The sequence below is a fragment of the Petaurus breviceps genome, unplaced genomic scaffold (assembly GCF_028583685.1).
Source record: "Petaurus breviceps papuanus isolate PSGF00001 unplaced genomic scaffold, PetGlider_PUasm1.0 178, whole genome shotgun sequence".
In the NCBI taxonomy this organism is placed as follows: domain Eukaryota; kingdom Metazoa; phylum Chordata; class Mammalia; order Diprotodontia; family Petauridae; genus Petaurus; species Petaurus breviceps.
In genome coordinates, this window is record NW_027185777.1 from 9371096 (window position 1) to 9382339 (window position 11244).

At 40.7% G+C, this 11244-nt stretch overlaps 1 protein-coding gene across 2 annotated transcripts in view; it reads left to right on the forward strand.

The window, feature by feature from the left end:
* MRC1 (mannose receptor C-type 1) overlaps positions 1-11244 on the forward strand; it is a 127812-nt gene continuing 116568 nt past the window's right edge. For both annotated transcript variants that reach the window (XM_069086266.1, XM_069086267.1), the window contains exon 1: positions 1-254. In XM_069086266.1, coding sequence (XP_068942367.1) covers positions 194-254 — 61 coding nt within the window. In that variant the 5' untranslated portion in view covers positions 1-193. The remainder of the gene's footprint in view (positions 255-11244) is intronic.

The following is an 11244-nucleotide window of genomic DNA, read 5'->3' on the forward strand; positions in this document are numbered from 1 at the left end:
TGGAGGTTTCCCCTCAATTCACTCGCTCTTTAAAAGTCAGAGCTAACCCCGCAGTTTTTTCTCTGACAGGCTGTTCTGAGAAGGGAAGGAGGTGGGGGAAGCATTTGTCACCATCCATCCCATTAAGGTGACTTTTGGTATCTTTTTCTTTCTTTTCCCCACTTTCTCAGAAGAAAAGAATGAACTATTGACCATGAAGATCTCACTGTTCTTGGTCTTCTCCTTTCTCACTTGTGGTGCTTCTCAGATGCTAGGTAAGTCTTAAATGGGGGAAAGGGGCCATCAGAGTGAGTGTGTCCCAAGGACATCCCTTCTTAGGACATCTTTGAGGGATGAACTCACAGACTTCTACAATGTCACAGCCACAAAGGGCTCATTGCTAATTGGCAGGCAGCCAGGTGGAGCGGGAAGACAGCCATCATGAGAGAAGGACTACATTCCAGTCTTGACTCTGACACTAGGTGGGGAGTCCGAGGCAAATCATTTAACCTTTTGGAGCTTGGTTTCTTCATCTACAAAATGTGATGTTTGAGCTAGATGAATTCTAAGATCTCTTACATTTCTAAGCCTGGACATTCATACTGTTTTATAACATCGTTTTAAGGAATATGGTTTATAAACCTTATAGGACTGTGTAAATGTAGGTTATTATTATTTGGTTATATATTATTTTTTGTTATAAGATTTCAAAATAAGGAAGACAAGAATAAGTATTAGAAAATGAAACTGATATGCAGAGAAGTAAATGAACTCTCCAAAGGTCACATTAGTATTGAGTAAAAGAATCAAGATTAGATCCCACCTCCTTTGTTTTTCTTGTTTTACACATGGGGGCACTGAGACCCAGGGAGATTGTGACTTACCTAAGATCACAAAACTCACACATCTCCCTCTCCCTTGCCATCTGACTGCCTCTTTTGATTAGAACAAGGAGAAGGGGGTAGGGGTAGGGGAAAACAGAATTCTAAAGGATTCAAAGAGCTTGCTTGTCCTGGTGGAGCTGAGAACTGAGCTGGGAGAGAGGAAGGATCAGTGGTCAAAGGAGAAAGCAGAGCCTATGTTCTGCCTCACAAGGGTGGTGCCTCTGAAGTGAAGCTTCCCAAAGCAGCCTGGCAGTTGAAAGGCATGAAAGTATCAGTGATCCTGGGCTAGGAGGAATAGCCAGGTGATGGAATGGATTGGGCACTGGGTCTGGAGTCAGGAACAGCTGATGGGAAAAGTAGGACTTCTGGACCAAAATAAAAAGTAGAGGGAGGGGAGGAGTCAGTTATCAGGCATGTAGTTCAATTTCCTTCTTTTCTATAAAGTAATAATGACAGTAATAATGGCAGACATTTCTAGAACACTTTCACATTTTATATAGCACCCTACAGCACATTATACAAATCTCTTTGGTGCCTCACCACAAACCAGGGAGGGAGGCATTGTCATCCTCTTGGAAGCAGAGAGGTTCAGTGACTTACTGAACCTGGCCACATAGCTAGTAAGTGCCAGTGGTAGGATTTGAGCCCTGATCTTCCTGACTCCTAGTTCAGTACCCTACCCACTGATGAGGAAACAGACCTAGAGAGGGAAAGCTGCTTGCTCAAAGCCACATTGAAAGTAACAGAGAAAGGATTCAAAACCACATCCTCAGTCATTCAATACTTCAATCAGTTAACAAGTTTTGATCAAGTACTTACTATATGCCAGATTGTGGTAGCTCAGTGATTAGAGTGACAGGCTTGAATGCAGGAAGACTCACCTTCCTGAGTTCAAATCCAGCTTTAGACACTTACTAGCTGTGTGACTCCAGGCAAGCATATACAAAAAAAGGTTAAAAAAAGCCAACAACCCCAAACCAGTCCCTGCCCTCAAGGAGTTTAAGATCCAAGGTGGGGGATAAACAACCAGATACATGCAAGATACATGCAGTGTACTTTGGATATAAGTTGGTACTAGCAGGGGGAGGATGGTGAAAGATCCCTTTTAGAAAGTGGGTTTTGAGCTGTCTTGAGGAGGTAGAGGTGAGGAGATAGCACACTGCAGGCATGAGGTACAGTCAATGAAAAGGAACTGGGAGATGCAGTATAGTAGGTGAGGAACAGCAAGGCCAGTGCTGCTGGATTGTAGAGTATGGAGAAAGGACTAAGCTGGAACAGGACAGGAAAGGGTAGGTGAAGGACTTTCAAAATTGAATCAGATTTTCATCTTTGAACCTGGAGGTAATAGGGAGCTGATGGGACTTAATAAGGGAAGGGGTGGGGAGAGATGGTCTGACCTGCCCTGGAGGAAGTTCACTTTGGCAGCTGAGTGAAGGAAGGACCTGAATGGGGAGACTCCAAATGCAGCACTCTTTCTATATTGGGACTGGGTACTTTTTCTAGAAAGAATACTAACGACCAACTCAATAACCTCCTAGAAGCATATTAAATGACTCTCACAAGTAAAATGCTGACCCCCTGTTTTCCATTTCCCAGAAGGACATAAATAGAGGAAATGAGCTAAAATTTCATGAGAGGTGTGTGTTTCATGGAAACAACTTCTTAATTAAAGGAGTGATGAATAAAAAAGGGACTACCAATTCTGTATTGCAATTCAGGAGAGAAGTCAGCTCATTCTTCTTACTTTCCTGAAGTCAGTTGCATGCAGTTGATTTTGGGAAGGGCAGGGGGATCACAACTAAGAGTCCTGGGGTTGCGTTGTCCTGTGGCAAGCAACTTCCTTGTTCTCCAAAATCTGTGCAAATATGGCCCCAGAAATAGCATGTTCTTGTTCTTGAGGGAAGAAAGAGATAGGGGTTGGCTTTCTCTTCTGGGACCATTTTTCTCCTTGTTAGCAACCACTCCCCTCCTGGCACAGTATCTGAAAACTCACTGAGCATATTCTCAGTTCGATTACTGGAGCTGTCCCAATATTAAGTACCTAACAAGTTAAACACCTATGGGACTTCATTTGCTATTATTCCTGGGAGGAATTTTCTAGGAAAGGGCTTGAGTTTGGGTGGGTGAATGATTGACCATAAGAGAAAATTTAACTCAACATTTGTGCCCAAGTAAGCCTTGAAGGCAATCCAGTGCAATGGTATCATTCTATGATTCAGGGTTGGCTAGTGCAAAGACTACCTACTGGATTGGAATTCAGGAGACTCATATCCCACCTTGGCTATTTACAGCATGATACTATTGAAAGCAGACTAGACTTGGAGGTAAAAGATCTAGGTTCAAATTTATACTTTGCCCCTTAATAGCTATGTGACCTTTGACAGTTTGCAATCTCTCTAGGTTTTAGTTCCTCATCTGTAAAGGAAAGAGGTTGCCCACAGCCCATAAAGTGCCTTCAAGATGATCCTTTGATTATACCTAGTGACCTTGGCAAGACATTTTAATCTCTTTGAACTGAGCTTCCCTAATCTATCAAATGAGATCAGGTTCAACTAGATGACCTCTGAGCCTAGAAATTCCAGCTCTAAATTCTATAGTCCCAGTTTTCAAGATAACAAATCACTGGGTCTGCCTGCCTTTGAGAGATGAACTGCTTTCATGCCATTGAAAAAACAGTATTAATTTGTGATAAGGAAGGGCACAGTGAATAAAGTGCTGGATTGGGAGTCAGAAAGACCTGACATCACATCCTGCCTAAGACACTTACTAGGTGGTCAACTATCTTAAGCTCTGTCTGCCTCAATTTCCTCCTCTATAAAATGAGGATAATGATAGCACCCACCTCCCAGGGTTGCTGTGAGGATCAAATGAGATACTTAGAAAATTCCTTGCAAATCCTAAAGTACTTTTATAAATGCTTTTTCTACTCCTACCACCTCCACCACCATCACCACCACTATTACCCTCCTCTTACTGCTATTGCTACCACTACCACTACCACTACCACTACCAGTACCCCCCCCCACTACTACTACCACTACCACCACCATCACTACTGCTACTACCACCACTGCTACCACTACTACTACCACCAGCACCAGCACCACTTCTTCTTCTTCTATTACTACTACTGCTACTACTGCTGCTGCTGCTGCTGCTGCTGCTGCTGCTGCTGCTGCTACTACTACTACTACTACTACTACTACTACTACTACTACTGCTACTACCACTACTATTGAAGCATGATGTGATGTGGTATGCTGTGGTATGGTAAAAAGAGATCTGGCCTTGGAGACACAATAGTTCGACCTAAATCCTGACAATAATGCTGGTTCTATGTGCAGTCATGGGCTAGTCATTTATTTATTTTAAGCTTCAGTTTTCTCAAATTGGCAAATTATAACCCTTGCACTGCCTGCCTTTCACAAGGAAAGTTTTGTGAAAAAATTGCATTTCCAGCCTTTAAATGGTAAATAAATGAGTTGTTATTAGTTATTTTTTAGTAGGAATCTGTATCTTTTTATACCCATATTCCTCTCCTTGTTAGTAATCTTCTAGAAGGGAGGGACCATCGTGTTTTAACATGCTTTGTCCCTTTTTTTAACTGCACCTGTGATTTCATTGGTGTCACAAGCCCCCAGTCAGAAATTTCCTCACCTAAGCAGATAGGCATCTCCTTTTCAAATTATAGTCAGAGAGACTTGCCTGGGGACCTTTAGAATTTAAATGACTTACCAAGGGTCACACAGCCAGTATTTATCAGAGGCAGGTCTTGAACTGGAGCCTTTCTGACTCTGAGGTCAGTTTTTTATCTACTTCTCCATGATGTTCTACCTTCCATTCTCTATATACTTATTATTAATACCTGCTGATAAAAATGACATAAATATTCATAATTTAAAAACCAAGACAATAAGAATAGCTGATGTTTTATAGCATTTCCATGATCTCATTTGATCATCATAATATGCCTTGGTTATTGGTGCTATTTATTCTCATTTTATACAGGAGGAAACTGAGGCTCAGAGAGGTTAATTCACATAAATGTATAGATAGAAAGGATCAAATCCAGGCCCCTTCAGAGTCCACTCTTTTTTCCACTATACCATGTCACTTGCTTCCTTATTTTTCCTTTTTTTTTTTGAGGGCAATTGGGGTTAAGTGACTTGCCTGAAGTCACATGGCTAGTTTTTTTTTTTGTGTGTGTGTTAAGTGTCTGAGGCTGGATTTAAACTCAGGTTCCTGACTCCAGGGCCAGTGCTCTATTCACTGTGCCACGTAGCCACCCAAATTTCCTCATTTTTTTAAAAGAAGTTCAGACCATTGTTAACATTTGGAAAAGGAAGGTGTGGGCACAAAGAACTAATAGGATTTCACCAAGAAGTGGTCATCTGAGACTAAGCTAATATTCTTTGTTGACAAGGTTATTAGACTTAGTTTATGTTCTCATTAAACCACTTATCTGTTTATTTGTGCAGTACAAAAACCAAAACAAAATAATAAACCTATGCACATTTCCTACATGCATGAATAGGACTGACCTTAGTACAATTGTGAAGTTGGCAGTATTTTTCTTGGCATCCCCAGTCTCTTCTTTCCATGTAGTTTTCCCTCCTCTATGGTGACCCTCTTTAGCCACCCACCCCCTACTTTCATGTCATCCCACTCTTGTCCATTCAGAAAAACAGGAAAAAAATCTATCACTTATGCATGTTGATTGACTGAAAGATGCTTAGTATGAATGAATTTCAGGCAATGTGTTAACCACTTCATCTAGGCTTCTGCGTTTTAAGACTTTTCTGTCTTTCCTGTCTGATTTGAATTCTCCTAACCTTAATAATTTCCTTTGTTCCAAGACTTCCAGATACTTATTTTTTTACTTTATATTTATTTTAGCTAATAAGTAATTGTACTTACATTCTGTAGTCTCCCCCTTTTGGTTATCCTAGGACAATGGTTCTCAGACTTTTTTCTCTGAACCCCTTTGTATACTTAAAATCATGAGGACCATCCTCCTCCAAAGGATTTTTGTTTATGTGGGTGTTTTTATGGTAAGGCTATTTATATGTCTATAGATATTTACAGTACTGTATTAATAATTAAGACATCTTAGTATTGTAATTAAAATAGTTTTACAATTATGGACCTCCTAAAAGAATCTTGTGGACCTCTATGTGGCTCTAGACCACATTTACAATCTCTGTTTTAGAACATATTTCTTGTACCTGCTATATTTCTGTCTCTGACAGGTAACTCAAATTTCCAGAAATAAAGCATATTTTTGGAATGGAGCTTCTTCATGAATGGAAGTATTGACATAGTACATACAATACTGTAGGTATGATGCAAGTCCCCTCTTCATAAACATTCCATGGCTCACCATTGAGTAAAAAAACCAAACTACCTAGGCTAGCAATCAAAACATTTTATAATTTGACCCTTATCTATGTTTCCAAGAGAAAACTCTCTCTTCTCCTTTATATGGCAGAGGTATCAATCCCTCTCTCACCTTAACTCATAGATTTTATACTTTTGTGTAATTGAGGCACTGTGTAATAGTGGTATTAGTGAAAAGAACAGTGGACTTGGAGTTCGTTGGTTTGAATCCCACCTTCATAATTTTCTTGCATTGTTCTCATTTCTCTTCCCAATTTTTCCTCCACTTCTCTTATCTGCTTGTTAAGGTTCTCTATGGCCTGTAACTAGCTCATATTTTCCTTTGAAGCTTTTGGTGCAGGAGTTCTGACTTCACTGTCTTCCTCCTGTTCCATGCTTTACTTCCTTTTGTCCCTAAAATAAGAGTCTAATGTTGGAATCTTCTGTTTGCTTTGTTTCCTTTGCCTGGTCATGTCTCCCTTCAGTCACTTGACCCCTGGGCTTTTTGCCACAGTAGGACTCTGCCACCAGACAGGGGAGCTTTGTACCAAATGCTGAAGTTTTCTCAGCTGCCGGAGGTATTAGTTGGGTGCTCTCTCTGAAGCCTCCACACACTCTGGCAAGCTGGTCACACACCCCAGGACCTCTACCTTAGACTGCAATCCAGATCCAAGCAGGTTAAAGCAAAAGCGATTACCCCTCAGACTGGTGCTTGGTCCCCCTACACTCTGCAGGCCAGGAGCTGAAGCTGCCACATGCCAGCAGCCCTCAGCCACTTCTCACCCCGGGGGCAAAAGCCAAGGCACTCCCAACTACTGGGTCCCAAAGTCCACACTGCACTGACCTCTTACTTTGTCCTTAGCATCTATGTGTTGATAATTCTGGACCACCACAGCTGCTGGTGATCTGGAGTCCCTGCAGCCTGTGGCTGGTCAGGCCTGCTCTGGGGCTAAAACCTAGGTGTGGGGCTGGGCTCAGCTGCCAGAGCACTATGCTGTCCGATTCCTGCCAGCCTGCTGGGCTGTCCTTAGCGGGAGGTTAGCTTCTCTGTGTCATTGTGTGGGTTCTGTAGCTCCAAAGTTTGTTCAGAGTCCCCTTTTACATGGATTGGAGGTGGTGAGAACCGGAGCTGCACAGAGGTCCTGTTTCTACTCTGCAATCTTGACCTCGCCCCCCTGAATCCCACCTTCAACACTCACATTGAGCTATATGAATGTAGGCAAAATCACTTAATCTCCCTCGGCCTTGGTTTCTTTTTCTTCAAAATGAAATTAGCAATATTTCCAAACTAAAGCTTTCTGTTCCTTCATCTTCATGCTTATAAAACTTTCCCTGATGCCATTTCAGCTTTTCTTCTCTCTTCTAAGCCACAAATTCCTTCCCAAACTCTATTATAAAGCATTCTTCTCCTTTGTACTCCCTTCCTTGGATGGCTGACTCTTGCGATGGCCTATGGCCCCATTTAGCCCAAGCCACCCCATTCCAGTACTTTTGTGTCTTTCTAATTAGGTACCACAAATGAATCAGCTTTTTTCATTTCTTGAAGCTTCCTCTGATTTTTTTTCCTTCTTAAGTAGCAGAGTATTCTGCATATAAGTAGATTCCAGGAAAGGTCTCACAATTATAAGGCAGAGGGTGGCTGCCTGTTGCATTTCATAATGCTGTCATATTCTTCAAAGAGTATTGAAATACCCCATCAGGATCTGAACCCTTAGAGGAATCCCACTAAACCCTACATGTAGATTTCTACACCGTAGGCAAGATTTGAAAATTGTCCTTTTTCTTGGTTACTAGGTATAGGAAGTCTTAAACCTATAATGAAACAAATCCTTCTGTAAAGTGGAAAGCAGAATTTTCTGGTATTCACAGAATCACTGTATGTTACAACTGGATCATAGATTTAGAGCTAGGGGAGTTTTTATAGGGCATCTTGTCCAACCTGCTTATTTAACAGATGGGAAAACTGAAAGACCTAGAGTAGAGAAATGCCTTGTCCAAGGTCACAGTGGCAGTCAGACTCAGAATCAGGTTTTCTGGACTCCATTTCTAGTATTCTTCCTACTGCTCTATGTTTTTATATTTATAATGGTCCTATATTGAGAAGGAACCTTGTTATGTATGATCTCCCCATCTCCATCTACTCTGCCCAGATTATACCCTATGGACCTTAACTTCTTCTCCCAGTACTAGGTTACACAGTCATTGTATGAATTCTAAAGAGACAGTATTAACTAAGCCCCATGATTTACTAGATACCATGCTTGAGACTGGGGATATGAATACAAAAGGAAGATGGTTCCTGGTTTTAAGGAGCTTATACTAATTGTATTGTTATACCAATGTTAAATATTTGCCCCTTGCTTTTCAAAGTGGACCAAGACATCCTATGATCCCTTCTTCCATCATCTTCCTACATTATCCTCCACTCTTCCCATCCCTAAGTTGTATAGGTTGAAAGAGGAACCGCCTTGGGAGATGTGATCTGGAGGGACCCAATGGAAACTGGTGGGCAGGTACAGCAGTACCAGGGTTGCTATAATTGTCAGGTTTATAGTTTTATTATCTGGTGATAATGGGAAAAGTAGGAAATGAGTTGGGCAGCTAGGTGGTGCAGTGAATAAAATATTGGGACCGAAGTTAGGAAGACTTGTCTTCCTGTGTTAAAATCTGACCTCAGACTAGTTGTGTGTCCCTGGGCAAGTCACCTATCTCTCTTTGCTTCAGTTTCCTTACCTGTAAAATGAAGCATAGAAGAAAATGGCAAACCACTCCAGTATCTTTGCCAAGAAAATCCTAAATGGGGTCACAAAGAGTCAGACACGACTGAAATGACTAAATAACAGCAAGAAAAGGAACATGGTAATTAGATAATTATGGGTCATATCCCTTAAGTGTTCTCATTTATGACTTTATATTCTCTGCTTCAGCTATTTAAAAAAATATCTGCTGAATGCTAGGATAGGGAATAGACAGCTGATCTCAAAGTCTTCAAAGCCTGTGTTCAAGTGTTCCCTCTGACACATTCTGGCTATGTGTCCTTGGGCAAGTCACTCACCCCTTTTAGTGCTTTAGACAACTCTAAGACTTTAAATTGAAGGGAACATGAAGATTTGCACTGATAGAGGAAGTTCTTCACCAGACACTCCTTAGGTTGATGAAATCATAAATATGAGATAGAGAGAGAGAGAGACAGAGACAGAGAGACAGAGAGACAGAGACAGAGACAGAGAGAGACAGAGAGAGAGAGAGACAAAGAGAGAGACATAGAGAGAGAGACAGAGAGACAGAGACAGACAGAAACAGAGACAGAGAGACAGAGACACAGAGAGACAGAGACAGAGAGACACAGACAGAGAGACAGAGAGAGAGAATGATTAAGTTCTTAAAATTCTGCTTAAGAGGCTCCTCAACTACATTCATAATCCATAAACTGAAAAATGAAACATATTTCTTTGATTTTTCTCTTTTGTGTATAGCAAGGAGTTATTAATGTCATGATCACTTTGCAATTAGTACAGGTTGTATCTTAGAAACAACTATGGTATCTTAGAGAGACTTTGGAGTCAAAGGAACTGGGTTCAAATCTTAGCCCTACCACTTACTAGCTTAGTGACCTTGACTCTGTGACCTTGACTTATCTTCTCTTGGTCTCAGATTTCTCCTCAATAAAATGCAGGGATTTGATTACATGACTTCTAAGGACCTTACATGACCCCTCCATCATACCAGCTCTGAATCTCTGATCTGAACACAAATATGAATTATTATTTTCAAAGAACAATTAGATTAAGCCCGTATTGTTTAATAGCTATAATAACAGCAAAGTCTTTTTTTTTTTGCCTTTTTGAAGGGCAATTGGGGTTAAGTAACTTGCCCAAGGTTACACGGCTAGTTTTTTTTTTGTGTGGGTGTTAAGTGTCTGAGGCCGGAACCGAACTCTGGTCCTCCTGACTCCTGGGCTGGTGCTTTACTCACTGTGCCACCTAGCCACCCCTAATGTTGTCTTTTTTTAACCCCCAAGAACTTTAGATTCACTTTTCAGGAAAAGGAGATGTTAAACTGTAGACATTACTTTTTGAAATTTGTGCAAGTAGAGCTGCTTTGATTGACAGTAGGAGTGCACTGTGTGAATTTCCCACCATTTGTGATAACTACACATTTATTATGAATAAGAATTTAATGGGCTGGCAAAGGATTGCAGATCATGTCTTCCATAAATATGAAATTTGCCCTATTAGAATCCCAAAAGGTGAATGAATGATATAAATATAGAGGAGGTAGGTGTGGAACCATATTTGCATTCAAAGTATCATTTCCAGATCATCCTTTTATAGGAATAGGGACTGATCTTGTAATTGCCTTGGTATGGGGAACTTCCAGGTTAGGAAATCCCTTCCACCAATGTTGGTTATCACCTATAGTTACTTATAAATTGTTATTCTATATTCTATATGTTTTAAATTAGAATGGTAAATTTGTAAAGTGTTATGTCTGTAATGACTAAATTGCAGTAATAACTGTGTGTCCTTAAGTTACTTCTCTGAGTGTCAGCTTGCTCATGGACAAGGTAAGGGGGTTGTACCAACTTATATTTAAGGTCCCTCCTGTCTGGCACATAATAGTCACTTAATAAATTTTTATTGAATTAAATTGAATTTCTTACTATGCATTAGGTCTTATGGATAAATATACTTACCCATTAAAGACCATTTACATCTAGTTAAATATTGATGCGGGCAAAAGGAGTATCTATATAGATTAATCCTAGATCTATGATTTCATCAATGTAGGAACTCTGGGATAAGGAACCTCTCTCTGTTTATTACGGTCTGCACCTTCTCTGCCTGGATAACACTGAGAGGTTAACTGCCATGAGCTCATACAGTCAGTATGTGTCAGCAATAAAATTTGAAACCAATTTTTTTTCTGGTTCTGAGCTCTCTCTCTCTCTCTCTCTCTCTCTCTCTCTCTCTCTCTCTCTCTCTCTCTTTCTCTCTCTGTCTGT